The sequence below is a fragment of the Lepidochelys olivacea genome (genome assembly GCF_965140295.1).
Source record: "Lepidochelys olivacea isolate rLepOli2 genome assembly, chromosome: 8".
NCBI lineage: Eukaryota > Metazoa > Chordata > Testudines > Cheloniidae > Lepidochelys > Lepidochelys olivacea.
This window is the reverse complement of record NC_140418.1, coordinates 9,600,748-9,627,342: the sequence shown is the minus strand read 5'-3', so window position 1 is coordinate 9,627,342 and position 26,595 is coordinate 9,600,748. Positions and strand designations below refer to the sequence as shown.

Here is a 26,595-nt window from a genome sequence, read left to right as displayed (position 1 = left end):
CCCCTTGCCAGCCGGGGTCCCGGCCGCAGGCCCTGCTCAGCCCGCTGCCGGCCTGGGTGAACGGAACCCCAGGCCGGCAACACGCTGAGCGGGCCTGAGGCATAAGATCAGCATTTTAATTTAATTTTAAATGAAGCCTCTTAAACATTTTGAAAACCTTGTTACTTTACATATGACACTGGTTCAGTTATATAATATATAGGCTGACAGAGAGAGACCTTCTAAAAAACGTTAACACGTATGACTGGCACACGAAACCTTAAATTAAAGCGAATAAAGGAAGACTCGGCCCACCGACCCCTGCCACAACCGCTGAAATTAAGCCGCCTCTGGCGTGAGAGGGCAGAGAAGTAACTTGCTGCCCAACAAGGGAAATGGTGACTGAGGGCGCTGTGGAGAACTCCAGTCTTTTAAGGACATTTGGCACTTCTTGCAAGTCCACAAAGAGCCTCATTTCTGGCTTATCTGAAGGCTCCACAGCCGAGAAAGTACAGAGCCTTCAGCCTATTTACCTTGGCGGCCGGGAGGACAAAAGAGAGCCTGTGCCTTGACTTCCAGATGTGGCAGCGCAGGCTCACAACGAGCCTGCTTCCAAGCCAGCAGGATCCAGCCCCAGTGAGGGCGGAGCACAGCTCATGACCCCAGACAGCAGCCAGGGCAGACCTACGGCACGCAGGGAGCAACTTCTTCCCATGCCTAAGAGGAGAAAGGGGGCTCCGTGCGGGAAGCCGCCCCGGCCCCGGCCGGCCCCGGCCCCGTGCGAGCGGACGCGGGCTCAAGTCGCCTCCTGACACCGTTCAGCCCCCTCTGTGCACGGCTGGGTCCCCCCCACCATGGCTGCTGCCTGGGTGTGGTCGCTGGCCAGCCCTGGCTGGCGGGGTTCTCCAGAGGTCAAGTCCGGCCTCCTGCGCTGAGGCGGGCCCAGCCCTGGCCGGCGTTTGCCCAAGCGGGTCTTCAAAACCGCCGGGGATGGGGGATGCCACCGCCGAGGGCAGAGCTTCGCTGTTTGGCTCCCCGCCCGGCGGCGCGCCTCGCTGCGGGCCAGCCCGAGGCGCCGCGGGTTCGGGGCCGGGGCCCGGGTCGGGCTCGGCCGAGCCCGCACAGTTCGGCCCGGTCGCCGCGCGAGCCGCGGGGTGGCGGTTCGGAGCCGAGTCCCCGCCATGGAGCACCCCAGCGGGCCGGTCGGCCTGGAGGCGGCGGAGCCCCGAGCCGAGCGGCGGCCCTCGGGGACCCGCAGAGTGGGCGGTGGGTGGCTGGGGGGGCGGCGGGGCCCAGGGCAAGGAGCCACCGGGCCCAGCGTCCCGCGGAGCTCAGGTCCCCCCGAACAGCCCAGGCCCCCCCGTGCACCCCAAGCTAGCCCAACCCCCCTCCCACCAGCCCAACCCCCCGGCCACCCCAAGCTAGCCCAGCTCCCCCAACCCAACCCCCCCGTCCACCCCACGCTAGCCCAACCCCCCCGTGCACCCCAAAGTAGCCCAATCCCCCCAGTCCTCCTCCATACACCTCAAGGTAGCCCAGCTCCCCTCCCACCCTGGCATTGAGCTAGCCCAGCCCTGGCCCTGTGGACCCCAAACTAGCCCAATCCCTCCCCCAGCCCCCCTCCATACACCCCAAGCTAGCCCAGCCCTGGCCCCAGGCACCCCAAACTAGCCCAGCCCAGCTTCTGTTCACTCATCTCAACCAGCCCATCCTTGATGGCTACCATGTCCCTTCACAACCTGTGGGGTCTGTCCCTGCACCTCCCATCATTGTGAGCCCAGCTCAGCCCAACCCTGCCCGGCTCAGTCTGGAAAGAGCAACCTACCCATCTCCTGCTCAGCTCATCCAGCACCCTTCAGACCCAGCCTCACCCATGGCTCCCTCTCCCCCCTGCCCTTGGCCATTCCAGGCCTTGCACAGTCCAGCCTAGTCCACCTGTTATTGATTATTGTGTTTGTACAGCAACAACATGGTAGGCATTCTCGAGCTAGGTTCCTGACTAGGTTTAGAGGGACAGGGATGACTTAAAAACAAAGAAGAGGGGATGGGATGCAACCAAAGCAGTGTCCACCCCCTTCCCATTCCTGCAAGTGCTTCACCTGCTATCCCATTCTTTGAACAATCCCAGCACTCAAAGGGAGGGAAATTCCCCAAGCATGCACATTCCTCTGATTTGAAAGCTCCTTCTTTCACTGCATATAAGAATTTCAAAACATATTTAGGAAACCTCAGGATTAAAAGGGGTTTCACTTTACAAATGTTAAAAGGCCTGGGGATTTTCTCTGCATAGTTGGAATCTGGTTTTAATTTTATTTTTTCTTTGAATATGTATGCCCCTCCTCTACTTCCCTGCATTTTTATTTCACATGGTTAGGTATTGTGAAACCTCGTCTGACCTATAGCAGAGAGCTAGAAATGAAAACTACCCTTCAGGAACTGCTAATCTACATCATTTTCCTTACAGATCTATGTATATGTAAGTCCACCAATGAGCTAAATGAATTATAATGCATGGTTTTCAAATATTTTTTGGCTTACAAAGCGAGAGCTACACCTCTTTCAATGTATAACATTGGGTTAGGAAGGCTGAGAGTTACCACCACTCAGGGCTGGTCTACACTATCGCTTAAGTTGATGTAACTTACATTGCTCAAGGGTGTGAAAACGACATTCCCTGAGCGGGGCAGGTTAGGTCGACTTAAAGCGCCGTCCACACTGCACTGTGTTGGCAGGAGACGCTTTCCCACTGACACAGCTTCCGCCTATCACCGCGGTGAAGGTGAGATAGCGTTCTCCCGTCGGCAAAGTACGTCTTCACCAGACACACTACAGTGGCCCAGCTGCGCCGATGTAGCATGGTAGTGTAGACATGCCCTCAACCTCCCACCCCTTTGACTTTCAGCTAGTGGTGTGGTTTCATTTGCAAGTGCCCCGACAAAACTTTTCTTCCAGAACAACAGTTAATGAAGATGGTACCCCATTGTAAAACTGAAGTAACGCTTAACTGAAGTACCATCAGAATCTGGACTATAACAGTAAAATGAATTGAGATGAAAGGCACTATGAAATTGGAAAATATTATACACCCCTCTGGTGCTTAACAAACTTATTTCCTTTGATTTAAATACATTCTAAACAATGAGCTTTGGCACCTTGTAATGCATGCAGGGCCCCAGTATATAGTTACTGTGACAAGGTAAACAGGTACCCCAGGTGGCTTATCTGCTTAAAGTATATTAAATGAAAGTGTATAATTTTCATTTGCTTTTAACAGACCAAAAGTACCTCCATTTTTAGGTTGTTTCCAGGCTACTACTTTTCCAGTTTGATATAAGCAGCACTCTCGGGCTATCACTGTGCTACCGGCAGTTGTCTTCATCCTCAGGCCTCATTTTACAATCAAGCCCTTTCTTTCTTCCTTGCTAGTGACATTTGGCATGGTGAACACAGACATGTATTACCTGAACAAAGTTATGTCAAATCTCTTTCTGGAAACCTCTGGGTCTGAGACAGATAGAAGTTCCTTCAAGACCATAGGCAGCATGGTTGATTTCTGGAAGGTAAGATTCTAATTTTAATTTTTTTGTTGGGAGCTGACTAGGAGGGCAAGCTTTTAGTGTTATTGTGCAGCTTCCAAGGTGTTAGCAACAGTGGAACATTTTGTATACAAGGCTTATCCAGACCAGAAGAGGCCTCGTGGTACAGAAACCGATGTAGTGTCTCACCAGCTGGAGAAGGGTTGAACTCCTCTAAGTTTGTAAAAGTTCTGAGTACAAATATAAGCATTTCTGATAGACTAACTATAGGAGGGGATGTTCATAATTGTTCTTTACTACTCTCGGTTTTAGGACTGGGATAATCAGAGGAAAATAGAAAAGGGATTACTTTGATTTTACAGTTGTCTCGATTTTCAATTGCAAAGAAAGCGGCAAAGAGTCCTGTGGCACCTGACGAAGTGGGTATTCACCCACGAAAGCTTATGCTCCAATACGTCTGTTAGTCTATAAGGTGCCACAGGACTCTTTGCTGCTTTTACAGATCCAGACTAACATGGCTACCCCTCTGATAATTGCAAAGAAGTGACTTTCCTGTCACTTAGCACAGGACAGCACAGGACAGGTCCTAACAGCTCAGCCAAGAGGAACATTCCCCTTGATTATCTGGTTTGCCACTGGGATTCCACCTAGGGTATGTCTACACTGCAAAAATAAATAAATTCCTGAAGCAGCGAGTCTTAGAACTCGAGTCAACTGTCTTGGGCTTTCACCATGGGGCTAAAATTAGCAGTGTAGATGTTCCCTCTCAGGCTGGAATGCAGACTCTGAAACCTGGTGAGGAGGCAGAGTCTGAGAGCCAAAGCTCTCCGGTCTGAGTGGGAACTTCTACACGGCTACTTTTAGCCCCATAGCACAAGTCCACGTCAGTTGACCCAGGCTCAACTGCTATGGATTTTTCTTCAGTGTAGACATATGCTATGGCTATGGGTACGTCTACACTGCAGTAGCACACCTGCGGCTGGCCCATATCAGCTGACTTGGGCTCACGGGGCTTGGGCTGCAAAATTGCAGTGTAGATGTTCGGGCTGGGGCTGGAGTCCAGGCTCTGTGCCCCAACGTCTACGCTGCAATTACATAACCCACTGCCTGAGCCCTGCAAGCCCGAGTCAGCTGACACGAGCGAACCATGGGTGTTTTATTGCAGTGTAGACATAACCTTTGAGTCTAAGCTTTCATATAAAGCTGGGTGCAAGATGCTCACACAGATTTTTACCACTAGATGGGGGACTCAGCTCAGTTTGCTATAGCGTCCAGGCAACATTAGAAGACACAAAGATTGTAATTCTAGGACTATTTTTTTTCCTAGTTAAGATTTAAAAGCAGTGGAATCTGATAACATCAGTATGGGGGACCCATGCCGCCCCTTTGATCACTAGTTGGATCCGTACAATTCTGAGCTCCCCCAACACATGTATTAATGCAAAGTCTCTGTCTTTCAAAAGACAGAGCAAAATTGTAATATGCATTCTAGTGCCAAGCTGCGTCAATCATATTTTTATTGGTTCTAATTAGCACTCACCTAAGCTGTAACATTCTTTATCAGCAGCTAAGTAGCTCTTAGAAAGGGGAGGAAAATTCTTTCCTGCTTTCAAAAACAAAGTCTGATCCTTTTGATCAAAGCTCAATTGATTAATATAAGCCAGGAGCAAACCCTTAAGTACATATCAAAACTGGTCTTTGGAAAGTCAGATTTGATCCCAAATAACCAAATGGTCATTACAGAACTACATGTAAATGTCACAGTTCAGGGCAACTACACCCATATTCTCTCCATGGTCCAGCAAGGGCACCCACTCTAGGCTCCCAGCCATCATCTCTCTTGGGTGGAAACCTGCATCTTTCTCCCTCCTGACTGAGGTTTTTTTTTTTCCAGGCAGCACAGTTCCCTGCCTATACTGTGATATTCCCAGCAAGACAGTGTGCCCAATCATGCCAGTATCTGCACTTTGCTTTCTCTTCGAAGGCCATGAACAACATGATTGCCAGAAGCTGGGAATGGGCGACAGGGGATGGATCACTTCATTACCTGTTCTGTTCATTCCCTCTGGGGCATTGGCCACTGTTGGAAGACAGGATACTGGGCTAGATGGACCCTTGGTCTGACCCAGTATGGCTGTTATGTTCTTACAACCTATCACACTCCACTGTTCTTAGCTTTTGGAGAACAACTAGGTTTTCTGCCTTAACTTGTAATTTCTAGCCTTTTATCTGAGAGCTCTATAAGGAAGATTGGTATCTTAAAAAACTTGCACTGAAAGTGGCCTTTCCAACTCCTCTTAATTATCTAATCTCATTGTGTTGTGTAGTTTGCAGAAGGACCCCTGCTTGATGGTCTGTACTGGGACACATGGTACAACAACAGCACATTGACTAGCCACAGAAACAGCAGTCATGTTTACTATGAGAACTTACTTTTAGGAGTAGCCCAGATTCGTCAGCTAAAAGTCCGCAACAACACATGCGCCATCTATCCCTATTTCCGAACATTTCTGAAAGAGTGTTATCATGAATACCGCTATGTAGCTGAAGATAAATCTGATTTTGGTTTAAAGAATGGGTCTGTGTAAGTACTCTAGTCTTCCACTTTGGATTTTCTTACTATTTACTTTGGATATAGGTTTAGAAGACATGTAAGGTTTTTAAAATCCCATGACTTTCAATGAGAGTTGGACACTTAATTCCCTTAGATGTTTTTCAGAATTCTATCCATAAAACCTAAAAAATGCTCAGTGCAATTTCCATTGTCGTTGCTTTACTGCACAGATGATCTCAGTGATCTGACCTTGTTATTTCTAAATTGATACAATTACACACAAAATGGGACAAGTTCTTCACTGATTTACATTGGTGCAGCCCCACTGATTTGGCACCACAGATGCACAGTTAAAAAAAAACAAAAAAAAAAACGACTAGGGACTATGGACCAAATTCAGCACTTGCATAAGATGTATGCAACTCCATTGATTTGATTGGAAAAGCATCAAATTATGGGAGGCCACTTCTGGTCTGATACTAATGCCATGCAAACAGAGGTAAAGCTGGCTTTTCAGACCTCCAGAAGAATTCTTCAGCCATTACTACACATTTTATTTTGGATCATTTAAATCCATTTAAAGAGAATGTAAACTGCATTACTATAATAGCAATAATCTGTGTGTAAACATGAGATGTTCCATTTGGATATAGAAGGTGTAAGCTATTATTTCATCTGCTTTATCATGGGAGAAATTCAAGCTCATAAGTGCATCTGTCTTTGAAGAATGTATTGACAACCCAAATTAGATAGATGTAAATCTTCCAAGGCCAAATCTCTATTCCATTTTTCCTAGTGAGGAAAGGATCATTTAGGAGCCTGGATTACAGTCCAAAATACAGTAGTGGTTGAGTGAAGCATAGGAACTGGAAAATAATTGGATACATTAGAAACTTCTTCCAATCCAATTTCCCATGAGCTGAGCTCCTTTATTTCCTTGTCTCCCACAGATGGACGTATTCCTCTGCCTCCTCATTAGCCCCCTGGCACTGGGGAGCTATTGGCCTTTACAGCGGCGGAGGATTTATGTTCACTTTACCTAAATCAAAGAGTGAGAGCATAAGGAAGCTTGCATTTCTCAGACATAATGGCTGGCTCACTAGAGGAACAAGAGTCGTATTTATTGACTTCTCAGTGTATAATGCTAACATAAACCTCTTCTGTGTAGTCAGGTCAGTGCTCACATTTACTCCATCTGAAATCCCATTTACTAAGGCATTATACTTCTTTAAGAGTGAAATAAAAGGCGGTTTACCTCCAGCACACCCTGTTCTGGGTTTCTCACCCAGCAGTTGGGAAGACAGCTAATTCTTAAAACAAGAGCAAATGCTTGTACCCAGTCCTGCAGAGGGTGATGCCTAGCTGTATAGCTGATTATTCCCATGGGGCAGGACTTGACTGAGTAACTTTTGCACCATCAGAGCATTGGGTATTAGTCTTGTCATCAGCTACTGAAGGAAAAACACAGAATCCTGAACTTAGGAGTTGGCAGAGTGTCTGATCTGCTCAGACACCATTTAGTTAAGATCAGTGCAAACAGATGGAATACTTTAACTGACAGCACCTATTTGGATTGCGTGCCACATGCTTTTCTTGTTTTGTCTTCAGCCTATTCCATTATACTCCCTTTCTGGATGACTGAGAATTATCTTTTGAGGAAGAGTTAATGGAAATGGGAGTTCTTAAGCTTGCTATTTTTACACAAGCATTTTCCCTTATTGGATCATGTTTTAATTTTAAGGACAAAGACTTAAAGTGATGCTGTCTGATCACTGAAACCAGCAACAAATACAATCCTGTCTAAATCACTTCACAGGTTGGTAGTGGAATTCCCAGCCACTGGTGGTGCTCTTCCTTCTTCGCAGTTTTACTCAGTAAAGCTTCTCAGATACGTCACTTACTACGATTATTTCCTTGCCTCTTGTGAAGTCATCTTTTGCCTCTTCATCTTTGCTTTCATCATCCAAGAAATTTTAAAAGTTAAAAAACTGAAAACAGAATATTTTAAAAGTGCCTGGAACTGGCTGGACATGCTGCTGGTGTCGGTGAGTACTACCCAGTCCTGGCTTCTACCTGCAGGTTTGAGATCTCCATTGGAAGCTACGAGTTTGGAACAAATGGCCATTGTGAGATGTGACACAGATGGCCAAGAGAGAAAACAGTCCCGCTTCAGTTCTTGGTTACAATGGGTCTATCAAATTTAATATAGTGACAAGGCCATGTTATCCAATGGGTAGGGCACTGAACGAGGGTTCAGGAGAGCTGGGTTCTCTACCCAGCTCTGCCATGGATGTGCCATGTAACTCCGGGCAAGTCACTTCCCTTCCTTGTGCCTCTCTTCCCTCTCACACTGTGTTGTCTTGTCTATTTCAACTAAAAGCTCTTCAGGACAGGGAGTGTCTCCAGCTGTTTGTACAGCACCTGGGGCCTCTTGACGCTACCAAAATGTAAATCTGTGATGCTCAGTCTGAGGCTCGCGAGCCGCAAGTGGCTCTTTTCAGCACATGATATTAAAACACTGTGATTTAATTGTTAACCAATCAGGATGCTTTTACTATATTATTAACCAATTGTAGTTGATAAAACAACAATACTTGATCAGTCATTTTGCTGTGAGAATTTATATTTTATATATATTCATTCATTGTTTCATTTACTATTTTTATTATAATATAAAAATAGTAAACGAAACAATGAATTCACACTACTGTGACTCTTCTGGGTAATGTTGATTACTAATTTGGCTCCTGAACCACTGAGATCTGAGTATCACTGATGTAAATAATTAAAAATAAATCTGATAATACAGTTTCATAATTAATTTGTGACCAAACTAAACTAGATGTGGTCCGTGGGTTTCTGAAGCCTGATCCAGACATCAGTGGGAGTTTTTCCATTAAGTTCAGTGGACTTTGAATAAAGCCCCTGGCAAGCTGCCAACGCAGCCCTCAGGCAGGAAAATTTGAACATCCTTAACATACAACCAGAATGTTAGTTTGTTGTGGGGCTAAATCCTGAATCTGTGCTCAGGGCCGTACTGGCCCACGGTGTGGGTTTTCCCCACCCATACAACAGGAAACACAAGTCTCCACTGACAGAGTTTCCCTTAAAGAGTTTTGTTGAAGAGGTGGTTATGGGGTGTCACACCCCCACCTGACTGGTAGGGAATTCTGATCCCCCTCAATCCTCCACACTGCTTCCTGGTCCAACCCTAGTCCACATAGGAGCCTGGTTCTGATAGGAATCTGTCTCATATGGCTCCCTCGCCCCAGATCCTCCATCAGAAGATGGTCCCTAGCAGACAATTCAAGGGGGAAGTAATTTAGTACTGCCTACTTACTCATCCCTTATACGGTTGGTGTGGGACAGTGCTCGGAATCATGCCTGTCTGACCGTCCAGAGCCTGGTCCTGTTGGGACATCCAGGGAGGGGCTTTACAAGGTCAAGAGGGCAGCGGTTAAGGAGGAGATGGCACAGAGGTGACACTTCCCCCCTTCAGTGGACTCCTTCCCTGAACATGCCAGCTTGACATCACACTTCTAACACATTCCCGTACTCATGTTTCCATTCAGTGTTCCTGATGAGTCTTGCCAAGCTATATAGAGTTTTAGGCTAATGATCATGCAGCTGGGCACGATTAGAGCATTGAAGAGGAGAGGGGATATCTGGACCATAGTCTGACTAGCCTCTGCTTTTATTCAGCTGTCTATCTTTGCCATTGCCTTCAATATGTATCGTACTGTAGAGGTGTCCTTGCTGATGGAAAGCCTGCTCTCTAATGCCTATGTGTATCCAGACTTTTATTTCCTTGCATACTGGCAAACCCGTTACAACAACATGATTGCTATCAATGTCTTCTTTGCATGGATAAAGGTACCAGTTCTCTATTTTCCTACATTGTACACCAGAATCATAGTACAGTACTGCTAAGTGTATTGTAAATCTTTGCTCTTACATCTTCAAGGCTGAACTGCAAAGGTAGAGCTAAAAGTGACAATTCTGTTTATAAGATTCTAGAAGAAAAACAGGGTATCTGGCTGTTTAAGGAACCATCCCCAAGGGCCAGTCACATGCTCAATCCTTACACAACCGTTGTCCTTCTAAAGACAAGTTTCACATTTTGGATCCCATGGCTAAAAGGCCTGTCTCCTATACAGAATCATTGGCCTGCTAGACTAAGTGGGGAATAATTGTGCACAAACAGTGTTTTAAAACTCATTTATTCTCTAGACCTAGTTTTAACAAGCTCTGAGCTGGCCTATACTGATGGCACAGCCATGATAGCTGAAACTGTATTTAAAAGCTATTTAAAAATAAAGTTCATTTTGTAGTGCACATAAGGTCTACTACTAGGCACAGTGCTTTAAAAGAAAGATATGGGCAAACTGGAGAAAGTCCAGAGGAAAGCAAGAAAAATGATAAAAACGTTTAGAAAACCTGACCTATGAGGAAAGGTTTAAAAAATTGGGCATGTTTATCTTGAGGAAAAAAAGACTGAGGGGGGACCTGTTAACACTCTTCAGATTAAGGCTGTTACAAAGAGGATGGTGATCAATTGTTCTCCACCTCCACTGAAGGTAGGACAAGAATTAATCAGCTTAATCTGCCGCAGGGGAGATTGAGGTTAGATATTAGGAAAAACTTTTGAACTATAAGGATAGTTAAGCTCCAGAATAGGTTCGTGTCAAGGTTCCTTCCTCACTCTGAACTCTAGGGTACAGATGTGGGGACCTGCATGAAAGACCCCCTAAGCTTATTCTTACCAGCTTAGGTTAAAAAACTTCCCCAAGGTACAAACTTTGCCGTGTCCTTGAACAGTATGCTGCCACCACCAAGCGTTTTAAACAAAGAACAGGGAAAGAGCCCACTTGGAGACGTCTTCCCCCAAAGTATCCCTCCCAAGCTGTACACCCCATTTCCTGGGGAAGGCTTGATAATAATCCTCACCAATTGGTACAGGTGAACACAGACCCAAACCCTTGGATCTTAACAATGAAAAATCAATCAGCTTTTTAAAAGAAGAATTTTAATTAAAGAAAAGGTAAAAGAATCACCTCTGTAAAATCAGGATGGTAAATACCTTACAGGGTAATCAGATTCAAAACAGAGAACCCCTCTAGGTAAAACCTTAAATTACAAAAAGACACAAAAACAGGAATATACATTCCCTCCAGCACAGCTTATTTTTACCAGCCATTAACAAAAGAAAATCTAACGCATTTTCTAGCTAGATTACTTACTAACTTAATAGGAGTTGGAAGGCTTGCATTTCTGATCTGTTCCCAGTAAAAGCATCACCCAGACAGACAGAACCCTTTGTTTCCCCACCTCCAGATTTGAAAGTAGCTTATCCCCTCATTGGTCATTTTGGGTCAGGTGCCAGCGAAGTTACCTTAGCTTCTTAACCTTTGCCTCTGGCTGGGAGGGATTTTATAGCACTGTATACAGGAAGGTGGTTACCCGTCCCTTGAAATTTATGACAGTTCCCAAGGGAGCATGGCAGGGACATAGCATGGGAATACCCATCACTGGAAGGTTTTAAGAAGAACAGGTTGGAAAGATACCTGGCAGGGATGGTCTAGGTTTACTTGGTCCTGCCTCAGTGCGAGGGGGGTAGGAGGGGGGAAAAGAGGGAGGAAAGGGGAGAATGGACTAGATGACCCCCTGAAGTCCCTTCCAGCCCCGCATTTCTAGGATTCTATTATTCTAAAAGTGTCTGGGCCAGATTCTGTGAAGGCCCTGAGTTTGGCTTCCATTTGTACAGACAAAAATTACTCCTGTACTTTTCACTGATCTCTCTGGCTCAGACATTTGTAAAGTGCCAAGCACTGTAGTAGATAGGTGGCTACGAATCAGAAGAGTGCAAGCATAAGGGGAAGCACCAGGAGAATAGAAACTGCTTTTTTTAAAGTCAGGCCCCAAGCATTTAAATAAGCTACAGCAGACTCTCTAATTCATGTGCCATTAATGTAAAGAGGGGAAGTTTGTGGCTCTTGGTGCCATTCAGTCCTCCTGGCTGCTGACCATCACACAAGAATACAAATCTGCTTTTGAATACATGACTTGTCATCTTAGACTCTCAAACATTTGGGGGAGAAACCTCCTTATCAGCACCCCCACACACACACTCATACATGGATCGACCCTATTCTGGAGGTCTTGAATCATGGCTGTTAGCTGCTGCAAGCCAAGCTGTCTTGCCAGGAGTCACCATGTGCCACAGACTTGATTACAAGCCTCAGCATCCAGTAGGAGCGCAGTCCCCCTCAGTGAGCTTTACTGAGCAAATGTATTTGGCCACCAGCCCACAGAGCAATCCTTTCCCCACAAACTCGTCCAGTCCAGCTCTAACTGAAGATTCATGCTATCAATATTGATTGGACACCAGACTTAACCCGTAAGTAACTGTAAACAGGCAACACACCAGTATCGTATTAAAGAATGTACAATATGTTTTGGTCACCTCCCAGTAATAACTTGATCTGTTCTCTTCCAGATATTTAAGTACATAAGCTTTAACAAGACGATGACTCAGCTGTCCTCCACTTTATCCCGCTGTGCCAAAGACATCATTGGATTTGCCATCATGTTTTTCATCATATTCTTTGCATATGCACAGTTAGGCTACCTGGTCTTCGGGTCACAAGTTGATGAGTTTTCCACTTTTCAGAACTGCATGTATGCAGCTTTCAAACCTTTGCAGTGCAGATACCCCATTTACTGGGCATGCAAACAGCCTCCCCTCAGCAGAACTTAAAAATACAGGCCCCCTGCCACTTATGCTACTGCAGTAATTGTACTCTCTTCAGGTAATACGAGCACTGCAAAGCTCAGAGCCTGGCAGCCCATCCACAAACCCTTCTGGATTTCCTCTAGAAAGGCATTCTCAACCATCTTGCTGCTGCTGCAGCAGACCAGATCAGATTCCAGTTGGCACCTGGAATCAGGTTTACTGCCTCCAGTACCCAATATGCTTCCAAATCAACGGTATATGCAGAGTCTTGGCTGAAAACAGCCCTCATTCCTGACAGCAAGAATAATTTGTGCATGGGCATGTGGATAGGACTGTTGCCTGATCTGCAGCCCCAAATGTACTCAGAATCATGCAGAACACATTCCCTGAGCTCTAAGCCATGCTCCATTCTGCCCTGTGGGTAAAAATCAGAGAGAACCTGCTGAGTAATCACTCTGATTTTACAGGTGCCAGAATCTTGGCAATGAGTTTCCATCCTGCACTGCCTGTATCGGCCATAATTTTTATTGCATGGGCATACGCACAGAGCTAGCCAGTGTTTGGCTTCTCCCTTTCTAAACATTTATCTTCCAGAAGTTCTTTAAATCAGTAATCAAAATACCTTACAAAATAACCCCTTTAAGACTTTAAAAGAAGGTCACACAGTCACAATATTTCTGTTATTTTTTCTCCAAGTTTTACGCAGTTTCGCATAGTGCTGGGTGATTTTAACTTTGCAAGCATAGAGCAAGCCAACCGAATTCTCGGCCCCATTTACTTCATCACATTCGTGTTCTTTGTGTTCTTTGTATTGCTGGTAAGTGGTGTTTTAGTTATGAATAATAATAATACATTTACATTGAACACAAGTCATACTCAACCCACAGACTTCACTATGTGAAAGGAGAGCACACCAGACTTGGCCATGTCACTCTTATGGAGGGTTTTCATGTGACAGTGACTGCTAGGGCCTACTGTGTCTATGCAAGCCTCTGTGTTTGCTTCAGAGTTAGCCCAGGTTCTTACCGTCATGTTGCCTTTAACCCTCCTCCCATCTCACCTGAGTTTAATGGTGGTTTCAACCCAGGCTAGCTAGCCCAACCGGAGGCATGGGTTAAAACTCTGGATCCCGGCTTTCATTCGGGCTGGTAATCCACCCACTTTGCAGTGAGTGGACACAGATTAAAACACTTGAGTGCTGATAGTCTTCCAGTGCCTTCGCACAATTGCCCGTATTCCCAGAAGGAAAGACGATCTCCCACAATTCACAGGGAAAGAATCAGAGTGACTCAGTTTACTGCAGCACAAAGAACAGTAGAACATGCCGTCAAAAGTCTATCAACACACAGAGGAGTGCAGCACCAGTGAGGACACAGTAACTCTGGTGTAGCTTTGCAGCACAGCTGCTCACACCATGGGCTAGGTTAGCCCAGGGCTCAGTGAAGACAGACCCTTGCTGAGCTAGAGCTGTCCTCCATCAAAGAACATCACAGCACTGAATACAGGGATAGAGGTAGGAAGAGGCAGTCTGTAGTTCCATCTAGGGTGTCACACCCTTGGTATGATTCTCCTTTCCTTGATCCTCTAGCTGCACCTTTGATTGTGTCTGTTACTTACACCAGTGTAAATGTCAGCAGAATTTGGCCCTTTTTTCTAACCAGTAATCCTTAATACAAGGACACCGGTGCCCAAATGGGCATAGTTGCTATCCCTAGTTTTCTAGAACTCTGCTGCAGCAGCATCTGAAGCTGACTTTAGTGTATGTCCCTGCCATGCTCAGCACAGAAAGACTCCTGAGCACATCAGGGAAAAAGAGAAGCAGAGTCAGAATAGGGAAAGAAGGGTGCTAGATAAGAACCTAAATAGATCTGAGTAGACTCAGAAAGCAGAAATAGAATTTACAAGAGAAAATCTCCAAATGCTTCCTTTCTATGCAGAACATGTTCTTGGCTATTATTAATGACACATATTCAGAAGTGAAAGCTGACTTTGCAGTGATACCAAGTAAAGAATTTGAGATCAGTGACCTCATTAGACAGGTAAGTACATACCTCTATAATGCTCTCGTTTAAAGGGTCACACTCACAATAGAAATATTTTTTCCAAGAAAAAAAAATATCCACAGAACTGGTTAAATGCCTGTTCTGAAATCAGTTAGTCTGTAACTATTTAAGCATACTCTGAATGTGTTTCTGCAGTTTTAACAAATAGATGAAAGCTTACAGGGTACATCTCTGAGACCTCTAATGAGGGCCCTCGTGGAAAACTTGGGAAGACCAAACAAGCAGAAATTAAAATCTTTAACCCCCACCCTTCAGCTTTCAGGCTATTTTTATACAGCATAGAGGAGCAAAAAAGGGGTATAAACCGCTTTCAGCTTGAACTTTTCAGGTCACCTTTAGGCCTGAAATTAAGACCTCTTCTTCCCCTCCCAAAAAGGATGCATGTCAAGGAGAATATGCTGAACATTAAACAGTTGTGTAGGGATGATCCAGTCGAACAGACGACCCCAGGAATGGAATACAGCCATCCTGAGATCACTCCTTTATCAGAAAAATCACTATCCATTGGGATAAGGTTTGGGGTCTGCGACTGAGAATTTGGTCAATTGGATGTGTATGAAGTGTGCGTTTTCATGGAGCTCACTGCAGGACCAAGGCTTCCAGCCGTGTTTGCTTGAGGTATCTGCATATATGTGCAGAATTAATTATTAGGCTCTTGCAACCATTCCATTTTCCTCTGGGGTTTTGTTGGCTTGAGTCACTAATTTCCCTAAAGCTGGATTCCAAAAGGGAGCTGGGTGCTCAGCTTTGCTGAGGAATTGACCAACAACATGTAAGAACATTTTATACTAGGTTGTTCAGGCCCCACCAAGATGGCTTTATAAATCAAAGTGGTTTAGGTTCATAATTAGAGGGAAAAAGAGAAAACTTCTTAAGATTAAATCGAACATAGCAGAAGAAACAAGAGGCTAACTGGATTCACTTGTATATTGTCTTAGTGGATCCCACGAGGCCTTTGACTATAAAAGGCTAAAATTTTCGGAGCTGAATGCAACACTCATAGGATTCATTTCTAAAGTGCCGATACCTCACGTTGAATTCAGGCATTACAAGCTTTTTGTGTCATGGCTTGTGAGGAAGCATTTCTCTCTGTAGAAGACCCGATTAGACTTTAACTCACTTGGTGCATTTTCCCCTTTCTTTAAATTGTGCTCAGAGTTACAATAAAGCCCTTGTGAAACTCCGGCTGAAGAAATCAAAGATGGAGGATTTGTATCCAGCAGGTGGAAGCTTGCAAAGCATGAAAACGTAGGAATCCAGCCCTGGCATTTTTTTCTTTAACTTTCAGTAAATTACTTTTAATCCATCTACTTAATTTTCAAATACACTCTAATATCTGGAGAATGGTGCAGAAGGTAGAGTGAGTGAACTCTGTGACCCAGATCCTCAAAGGTATTTAGGAGTCTAATTCCCATTGATTTCAGGGGCACGATGTCCTCATTTTCACTCTTCGTTTCCTGGGTACGACTCGCAATGATAGCAGCAGGAGGGCAGAATGAAGCTCTAAAGGTGTTTCGCACTGTAATTTGGTGATCATAGAAGTCAGAGATGGGAAGATCCTGCCTGTGCTAAGGGGGATGGACAAGATAAGATTGCTCCCTGGAGTATATTTTCATATGATCTCAGCCCTTATCCCTAAATTAGCCTTAATAGTCTTATTTAAAATAAAAAAAAAATGCCTAGCTCTGTTATAGTGCTTTTCATTCAGCTCTCTCAAAGAACTTCAGAAAAATGATACCATTTTACCAGTGGGGAAACGTAGATTAAACATTAGATTGAATGAGTTAATAAATGAAACTATTAAAAGCTTTGGTTAAATTGCAGTGGTTGCCATTTAAGTAGTAAATATTTTCATCTGTGAAGAACAGAAAAATATTGTGACTTATTTGCACCGTGATATGGGGAGAAGAATGTTACATTTTTAATAGCAACCTCTGCATAAATACTTACTGTAGCAACTATTGCTAACTCACTGTGCTGCCTACACCTTTCAGAAGAGCCCACTGTAGTCTTTGGCTGCTAGGACACACAGGGCCAGCTTCAGAATGGTTTCTTTGCTCGCACAAAGGGGAATGCATGCTCAGACATGCATTCATGTGGTGTCTGTGATGATATGCGGGCCCTTGGTATGAACGGGACTCTGCATGGTCCTTCAGTCATTACAAAATAAACTACTGATTTTCATCCTGAAGGATCTTAATGCTCTAACATCCTCACTGCCAGGGGTGAAGGTAAGAGTTCCCAGACTGGTTCTGGGGTGTTTTCTTTTTTCCTGCACAATAAAAAGGTGAAAGGAGCATCTACTCTCTCTCCTGAATGAAAGCTCGTTTCTGGCCTGAGAAGGGACAGCTAATATCCATCTCCTTGGGGAGTGGTTAAATATTGTCCCTTTCTTGGGAGTTTCTCATTAAAAGGCCTTCTTAGCACACTAGATGGATTGGAGCCATATTATTTATGTGGACCCATAGCCAACCAAGTACTAAACACTCCCCACCCACCCATACCTTGATCCCCAAGTCTTGCGGGAAGCCTGAGGGCTTCAGCCCTGAGCAACAGGGCAAAGGTTACAGGCCCCCCAACCTGGGGCTGAAGCCCTTGGACTTTGGCCCCGCTGCCTGGGGCAGTGGGGCTTGAGAGGGCTCAGGTGTCAGTCCTTCCTCCTGGGATTGTGTACTAATTTTTGTTGTCAGAAAGGGGGGGCGGTCACAGTGCAATGAAGTTTGAGAACCCCTAAGCTAGGTGGTTTTAGCTCTTGCATCTTCTCTGTCAGTAAAGTCCTCCTATTGGTACTATGACTGCCAAATTTCCTCCATTCAATGGCCCGTTCACTGTTATGAGGACTTACAAAGGTCCATCAGTGTGTCTTGTTCATTACTCTCACAAGACAAATAGTCCAAGCCATCAATCCATCTCACAGACCCGTCCTTTTTCTTGCTAGAGAGATTTCCCCCCATACCCTCCTGAGCCTCAAAGACGTACTCTGACATGATTTTCCTTTTTTAGTATGATGGATAGCAAGGGGCATTCTGCCTCCAAAACAGACGATGCTCTGAAGCTTTCCAGAAGATCTAGTGTGGACGAGAAGGTAGACTTTGTTTCTCTTTTTTTCTTACCAAAAGGCATTGACATTATTTTAGATTTTACTCGCAATGGTCACTAAGTGGAGAACATGAGGAGGGTTTCAGTTGTATGTTGATGTAACACGCTAACATTTTACATAATGGAAGTAGCATTCAAACTTGAACGCGGTGAAATGAGTTTTCTAGTTGTATTCTCTAGCCCTCAGTGAAAGGTCATCCACAGTGCCACTCTGTTCAGGGGAGGCCAGGCATCAGAAGAGCAGAGCTGCTGCCAGCTTGAATTAAGTGCCTTTGCAGAGACCGTAGGCTGTGGGAACAGGTTCTCAGCTAATGAGTGGATCATTTAACCAAATGTTGAAGCAATACAAGAAATAGAAAGCAAAATGCTATATAAGGGGCCTGACTGGATCAGAGCCCCCATCTGCTTCCAAGCATCAGAGAGAGCAAGTGCTTCCACAGGTTTTATTTTGTGCTACAGAAGGAAGCGAAGAATTCCCAGGGGGCTTGTAAAGTCCCTACTGAGGCAATAGAGGGTCACTGCTTCATTGCAACCTTGTTGCCTCCCCTTGAACTATTTAAGAGTCCATAAAAATGGAGCTTTGACAGCTGCTTAGTGGAAACTGCCTTGCCCCTGAAAATTCTTTTATTTTCTCTACTCATTTTGTAACATTCCCTCTCCAGGTAAAGCCATTTTGGGGCCTCTCCTAACTCTGAATGAATATTTATATTTATACCCTCCCCCTCCCGCAGTTTTGGAAAGATCTGATGCAGAATTCCCTTTAAAAAGAAGAGACAAGACTGCCAAAAAGCCAGAGAGCAATTTTCCCCCTACAGCTGCATGCTTCCTAAAGTACACTGTGTGAGCACGTGTTACCTACAATGTGTGCGTGGGAGACAGCTAGCTCTTTATACAATGGGGCTTTTCTTCTGGAAAACATACCCTTTCCTCTGTTGAGCAGGGTTATCTAAAGTCACCACAGCTACAGCAGTGGAAGGAGAAGCTTAATCAGAAGTATCGCTCTGCTGAGAATAAGGAATTGGCCGTGGCTCCTCAGGACCAAGTCTCTCCTCAGGAATTTCAGCAGTATGTCTTTGTCATAGTTGGACAGAGTAGCACTAGCTACTGTGTCTGTTCTAAGTGGGAGGAGGAGGTAGAAGTGCTGGCCCCTTGCAGAGGAGCCTGGCAGGCTGCGGGGAGAAATCAGCTTGGCTCATCTCCCACCTCACTACACTTTCGTTTTTAATATTCATTCAGCTGAGGTGCAGCAGCCTATTCTCAATGGTCACCTGTGCCACTTTTTAACTGGGGTTTTGTACCAAGTCACCTGAGGGACAAGTAATCAGGTCAGCACCCGTTAGAAAGAGATTGTGCAAATGCACACAGGCCTCCTGAGAAAGAGAGCAGAAGGGGCAAGTGGGAAGATGAGCAACTTCTAAATCCTGCCCTTCTTAAAATCTGTGAGGATCAACTGACGTGTATTGTAACCAACATGACCAGGATGGGGATAGAACCCGCCACCTTCACTTACACAAGCAGAGGTTTCTAATCTCCAAAGTTCCAGTACTATTCTGTGAGCAATAGTACGCGGCTGTGCCAGCGGCTAGACACCCAGCTTTGCATAGGGGTTGGTCTACACGGGAAAGTTAATCTAGTAGAAGGTAAGGGGTAAATTTAAAAACGCTATAACTATTCCAGTATAGCTTATTCTGAAGTAGTTACTCCAGTCAGTTTCCTCAAGTCTCTTCCACCAACAGAAGTCGGTGCAAAAAAAAGACATCACCTCACCCACCTGGTCTCTCTACAGCCCTAAGTTTGACATTCCATCCAGCAAAGGGCAGGGCAGTAGTCTCACTCACCGTCGATTACACCCACGCGGCTTAGCTACACGAGAAGGTTTTGCTTCTTTAAGCATACCAGCACTGTTAAAGCAGGAAACTGTAAGCAGTTATGCTGGTGCGTTTAAAGGTGCTTATTCTGGGCATGGCTTATTCAGGCTCAGGAATCGAAATCAGCTATACCCGGTATAAGACACTTTTATACTGCTAGAACTGCATCCAGAGGCTGGGTTGTACCAGTAAATCAGTTAAAACACACACACCCTATGCTGGAGTCTGAAAATCATGCTGCAATAAATAAGGACAGGAGTGGGATGGCTGAAGAATTCCCCTCACCATGGACCAGGTCCAAGGCCAGCTGACGTTAACAGAAAGAATCCCACTGGTATCAGTGGCTGGGGATCTGGCTCACCATTCCTCATTGCCCATGTTTTACGTTTAGTTGTGGAGAACAGCAAGTGACAAAGAGAGAGAGGAACAATTTGGGGAACACTAAATTATTGGGAGTAAATAGATGTTTTATATCTACTGTACCGAGAATATGGGGCATAGGGGGTGAGGTATACCTCACCCCAGAGACTGGGTAACACCCTCCCCTCGTCGGCCCCGACACACCAGGCTCAGCAGGGAAGCGGCACAGAAGCTTGCTGTCCTGCCAGGGCCCCATTAAGTGTTGTGGGAAGGGACCAATATGCAGAGGTAAAGAAAGGGGTCGTGGTGACATTCCCCCCACCCCCCATTCGCTTGGAAGTGTCACAGTCGCTGCCTGGAGAGGTAAGCTGAGATTGTAAGCTCTTTGGGGCAGGGAATGTCTTTCCAGTCTGCATTTATACAGCACCAGGGACAGGTCACTTACTAGGATCATCTGAGTATCTTTCACTTAATCAGTTCCCTGCCACTGCAGCGCTGTAAGACTATGGTCTAATTATTGTCTATGGCAGGCTTGGTGTGGAGGTGGCTGCATGGCCTGTGATATACAGGAAGTCCCGTCTGGCCTTGAACGCTCCTGGCCCATGGCTGGGATTACCACAATACAAATAACAAGGATGACTTTTACAAACAAACAGAGTTCTGAAGACCAGACAGTGCCCCCTGGGTACAATTTATCGGTGCATTTTTATTCTGTGCTAGACTTTTCAGATACGCGACGGAACTGGAGAAACGACTAAACGAGGTTAACATGAAGCTGAGCAGAGTTCTGAAAGGCATGCCTGACCTGAAAGGCTCTCCAGACAAGAAACCGAGATAGTGAGGTATAAAGGATGGGCCTGTTTGTAACCCCAGATGGGCTTATTTCTTTGCTGACTGAATTTCTGAGTCATCCACAGGAGTCTCTCTCTCCTAAGCTCCTGCGTTTCTAGACAGGAGGAACAGGGACCATTTCTCTTAACATTTTTCTTAAGTTGAAACAGAGAAATTCAGTGTTAACCCCGCTACCTCCCTGTAATTGTGAACCAATGTGTTCACCAGGACTGAGTGAAATTCATGCTCCTCCAACCCCCAGTCCCACTCCCACACAAACACACCAAAAGCCAGAGTTAGTCAGGCTCTGTTCAGGAATCTCTGATCCCCAAGCTGCAGGCAGGGCATGGAGCTGCAGGAGAACCCAGCTATGGCTGTTCTAGCCAACAGGCTGGATCAGGGTGGCTGCCTTTTCATATCCCCCAAAAGACATTTTGAGTCAGAGGATCCATGTAGTTGCAGATCCTACAGTCCCACTCTGGTCTGCATTCTACCACCTCCCCCCTTATATGGGGGCTGCCTGGAGACAGCCTTCATGGGGCCGTGGCTGCAGAGACTTCCCCGGTAGAGCTCCACCACTCATAGAACACTGGTCCGGGACTCAGCAAACCTAGATTCTATTCCTGGCTCTTCCATAAGCCTGTTGGGTAAACTTGGACAAGTTGCTCAGTTCTGTGCCTCAGTTTCCCCCATCTTTGAAATAGAGATAATGATACTGACCTCCTTTGTAAAGCACTTTGACATTTACCGCTGATAAGAACTAGATAAAAGCATTACAGACTTTTCTGTGTTACAGCAGATCCTGCCCACTGAAAAGGATGAAAACACTTGTTTCTTAACAGGCCTTCCTTTGGCTCCCACCTCTCACAAATTAGCTTTGTCTCACCTTGTCCAACAAAATCTGATTCACCTATAAAACATCCAGTCCTTCTTCAGTTGAGCCAGTAGGGGGAGCTTTCCTCTTTGCTTGCCAAATCAAAGCAGCCAGCATTGATTTTAAACAGAGCAGCCTGTCTTGGAAGGTGGATTAGGGATTTTTTTGTTGTTGTTGTGGGTCCCCCCCCCCATGTATTTGATGCTCATGGGAAGTGCTGGATTGATAGTCCTGGGTACAGAGGTCTCTGTCCATCCATTAAACACACACCACACAGGCAGAAGCAGCACAAGCTTCCCCACTCCATTCTAGCCCAAACAATCTGGAGGGACCAATGCCAGGGCTCAGAAGATGCTTCCCTGCCTGCCTTGTCTCTCCCCACCCGCAACAGCTCATTCAGGTCTTTGCCATCAATGGTACCCATCAGGGTAGACCGACACCACCAATACATTCCCCCATTGGATGGCTCACGTGCAAGCTTTTAAAAAGAAGCCAGAGGTGGTTCACTTAAAACTAGCTGGTAATTGTGATGTTTGTTTGTTTGTTCCTGGTTACAGCTGCAGAGAGACAAATTGCACAAAACAAATCATAGATTCCAAAGCTTTCCAAGCATGCTGGCAACTGGCTCTTCCCAGCTACCTCTGAAAGGACAGAGACGCTAGGGAAGATGGAAGGCCATTCAACTACAGGGCCAAGTTCCCAAATGTCATGAAAAATAAAATAAATAAATAAAATCAGCTGATTTTTATCTGTATGCCTGCTAAATGACTGGCTTATTTGGCACACAGGATTCTGGCTGGCGGTAAAGCTTTCTATTGTTATCTAGTATCTAAATTTAACACGTTCTGACTGCCGCAGTTTATAATTCAGAGAAAGGCTAAAGCACTATACAGCGTGGAAAGGATTCGGTTCCAAGGTCGATGGCACTGGATAATCAAGGCAAGTTACACCTTACAGATTGTTCAGCGATCGTGTCCTCTCTGACACACAGTCGCTGCACCAAGAGAGTTTATAGACAATCTCCATTGTCGTTGGTCTGTGCAGCACCTAGCACAATGGGGCCTGGATCCTTTCCTGGGGCTCCTAAGGCCTCGCTCATCCCAATATTACAATCCCTGTCGCTTAGACATGCTCAGTGGTTCAGAAGTGAGGCAGTTAGAGGCAAAGCACATTTTAGAAACGTCTCTCAATTTTATCTAGTGTGGAAATCCTCTTTACAACAAGGCTGCTGCTTCCGGTCAGCCTGGCATTTAACGAAGGTTTCAGGCACAGCCACAGCTGGTGAAATAGGGACTAAAAGGGAATGGACCATCCATCTTTGTTCAGATTAACCGAGTTTTTAAATGAGCTCCAAGACCCACATTTCAGATGGGAGCCTAGGAAAGAAACCAACAAGGAAACTTAAGCGAATGTCAGTTCACATTTCTCCTTTGCTGCCATGGTGGTTAATGGAAAAGGGAGCCCATCAACAATGGGGCCAGCCAGGAAGAACAGAGGCTAGTTCCCAGCAAGGGAGGGATGAGGATAGGCAGGACCCATAGGAAGCAGGATTGCCACTCCCATACTTGCTTCCAGCCCCGCATGCAGAAAATCAACCAGGCACAGGTGTAACCTTCTCCATTCCTGGCACAGCCTGCACAACAGCTAGTCTCAAAGGCTGCGTGCAGTGTTGTTAGGACCCTGACCATCCCAGAATATTAGAGAGACAAGGTAGGGGAGGCAATATCCTCCCACCTCACAGGGTTCTACAGCTCGGGCTCCAGCCCGAGCCTGAATCTCTGCACCACAACTAAACAGCTCGAGTCAGCTGGCACTGGACAGCTGTGTGCTTTTAACTCCAGTGTACACATCCTCCTGTTTCCTAAGGGTTCCCATGTATTTTTCTCCTGAATGCAGGAAATCCTCATGGCCAATGTTCCCTTTACAGCCTGAAGAGAGACTGACAGAGCCTAGTTTCCAAGTAGGAATGTGGTGACTGACTCTGGCCAGACAGCAAACACACCAGCACCGAGCCAGGCTCAATGAGAGCATGATCCATTCCCACTCCACTCCCCGGTGTATTCCAGCTCTAGGCTCCTAGCCAGTTGAGGGTGCCAGTCGCCCCAAGGCCTGGTGCATGAGTGAGAGAGACAAGCATCCACAGTCAGTAGAGGGAGAAAACACCAGCTTCAACTTCAGTTCTTACCTAAGCTAGATTTGAGCTCAGGCCTCCAAAAGTGAAAAAATTAAGAATACAAAATTCAGTAAGTCCTGGGAGTGCCAGCAGACAACTGCAACTCAGTACTGGATATTATCTAATCAGAAAGCCTGGTGAATATAGATTCAGGAAAACTAAAGACCTACTTTCAGAGTAACAGCCGTGTTAGTCTGTATTCGCAAAAAGAAAAGGAGTACTTGTGGCACGTTAGAGACTAACCAATTTATTTGAGCATAAGCTTTCGTGAGCTACAGCTCACTTCATCAGATGCATACTGTGGAAACTGCAGAAGACATTATATACACAGAGACCATGAAACAATACCTCCTCCCACCCCACTCTCCTACTGGTAATAGCTCATTTAATCTATTCCGCAACATTGCAGACTTGTTGCCTCGCGGGGTTTAGTAGCGCTTTGTCCAGTATAATAATATCTGACCCAAGCAACATCGTTACGAGGCTTAATGAAGCCCTGCCCCTAATACTTTACCACCATGCCATGGGATTCCATGCCCATTATGTAACCTTTAGAGTTTTAGATCTTTTTTCACTGTCTCTGCAAACTTTCAGGGGTGCAGTGTCACCCACTCAAGTTAAAAAAAAAAATGAGTTAGACCCCACTTCCCTCCCTGCCCACAGTCATAAGATTCAAAATAAAATAAAAACCAAAACCTAAACTTATTATTTACCTTCTGGTTTTTGAGCCTTTAGGAAGCACGAGGATCATATTTCAAGGTTTCCCCTGGCAACTGTAGCCAGACAGCCAGCCCCCCTCTCAGACCAGCATTACTGGGAACACAAGGGAGCCAAAACAACAGGGCACTTAACATCAATTCCAGCACAGCCTTTGAAGCTGTGAAAGCACAGGTGTGCTGCTACAATGTGCCTCTGGGAACAGATACAACGATTAGGCTCACAGCAGACAGAGAAGCTGTGACAGACATGGCTCTTAGCCCCTACTAAATAGCATGATGCACACACCCCAACATCCTAGGTGGGAAAATATTTACCCTAATAAAAGGAATGTCCAGTAGTCGAAACTTATTGTTTCTCTCCCTGGCAAGTGTAAACTACTCTTGCGAAAGCTGGCGTCACCCAGACAGACCAGCCCCAATTTGGCATAGGAAAGGAGAAAGAGAATAAAGGAGTACAGAGGTATAAGTATGGGACCCACAGCACCATGATTTTGGAGTGCTTTTCACTATCTATCTGCTGGTCAGATAAGTGACAGCCTCCCAAGGCTTCTGCAGCTAAGAGGGTCCCTAAGCCTTGTCCCTTATTCGTCTTTCCGCGGAATTGAGTGACCGATCCTGGCTTGGCACCGCTGGAATCGAGAGATGCAAGGAGGGTAAGAAGCACCCACACCTGATCTCCTATCTTTAGCGTACACATATTTTGAAATAGAGCTCTATACTTTGTTTTCTTTCTTTGGGATTGTGGCTTCAGTTTTGTAACTTGTTTGTGTGTGTAACATCTCTACATTTAAATAAGTAGGCACTAGCAATTTTGTAACCACATGATTAGAATCTAGTTTAATAAATTTTGGTAACCATTTGTGCATAAGCCTGACTTGTTTCTCTGGTTTACTGTAAAGCAGCCAACACAATTAAAGAACCTCAGCCGTTTTGGCTATAAAGCCTGGCCATTAGGTGAGAGTACTAAGAGCCTAGCGTTGAGTTGTGCCGCCTCCATGGGGCAAACTCTTGGGGCGCCTGTCAGTCAATCCTGACTGTCCACTGCGAAGGAGCTCTGAGCTCTAGCAGTTAAAGTCACGGATGGTATAAAACGGGAATAGCTGGCACCTCACCAAACATCCTTGGCCATCGGCTAACAGCAACCCAGGGGAGCTAGAAACTGCCTTCTCTTTTTAAGTAGAGGAGATTCTCATGTATTCCTGTCTCCTCCAAAAAAGTCAAAAGTTAATTTGCACCCAGATGCTACAGTGATTGATAAGCACCTGAATTAGGAAACTAATTCTCTTTCAGCTCTGGCTGATGGATGGCCTGGTAATGGCTAAATAGCGAAGTGCTATATAGCAGTAGGTAATTATTAGAATTATTAGAGAAGAATGAACTTTGCTCTCCTGTAGAGATGCGTCCTGTATCCAGGAGAGAGGCTTACCAGGTGGCCTTATGAACAGATGCGGTAAGTGGACATAAATCTGCCTTTTACTTCAGTTTTCTGCTGTAAAATGCAGCACTAACCCATTTAGAGTAGTTTAAGGTCTAAGCAAGAAGAGGCTGCTCATTAATCACATCTACCGAAATGCACCACTGGTTTGCTGGTTCCTACCTGAATATTTATAACCCAAGTGGTGTTCTTGCTAAAGACAGCATGGTACCAGCTATGGAGACTGCTCACACATTGAAGCACCAGTCACATTTCCCTGCCCCACCCCTCCAAGGGCAGGAAAGTTTGTGAAAACGACAATTACTCACTAGCTAGAGCGGATTTTAACCATTATTTCTTCATAGTTCTGCTGACCTAATCTTCCTACTGCC

At 45.5% G+C, this 26,595-nt stretch overlaps 1 protein-coding gene and 1 long non-coding RNA gene across 2 annotated transcripts in view; one reads left to right on the top strand and one right to left on the bottom strand.

The window, feature by feature from the left end:
* The window catches only part of LOC311524751, an 87,458-nt gene extending 86,868 nt beyond the window's left edge, over window positions 1-590 (bottom strand). The window contains exon 1 of the long non-coding RNA XR_014712612.1: window positions 513-590. This is a non-coding gene — a long non-coding RNA (uncharacterized lncRNA). The remainder of the gene's footprint in view (window positions 1-512) is intronic.
* PKD2L2 (polycystin 2 like 2, transient receptor potential cation channel) lies at window positions 546-22,651 on the top strand. The gene is made up of 15 exons (XM_084636183.1): window positions 546-1,245; window positions 2,354-2,455; window positions 3,406-3,539; window positions 5,843-6,099; window positions 7,020-7,241; window positions 7,886-8,114; window positions 9,772-9,942; window positions 12,566-12,747; window positions 13,499-13,619; window positions 14,740-14,841; window positions 16,022-16,113; window positions 17,869-17,950; window positions 18,905-19,029; window positions 20,913-21,034; window positions 22,455-22,651. Exons 1-14 carry the CDS (start codon window positions 1,161-1,163, stop codon window positions 21,028-21,030), a joined length of 2,022 nt encoding a protein of 673 aa, XP_084492309.1. The 5' UTR covers window positions 546-1,160; the 3' UTR covers window positions 21,031-21,034; window positions 22,455-22,651.
* Window positions 22,652-26,595: the final 3,944 nt, after the last annotated feature.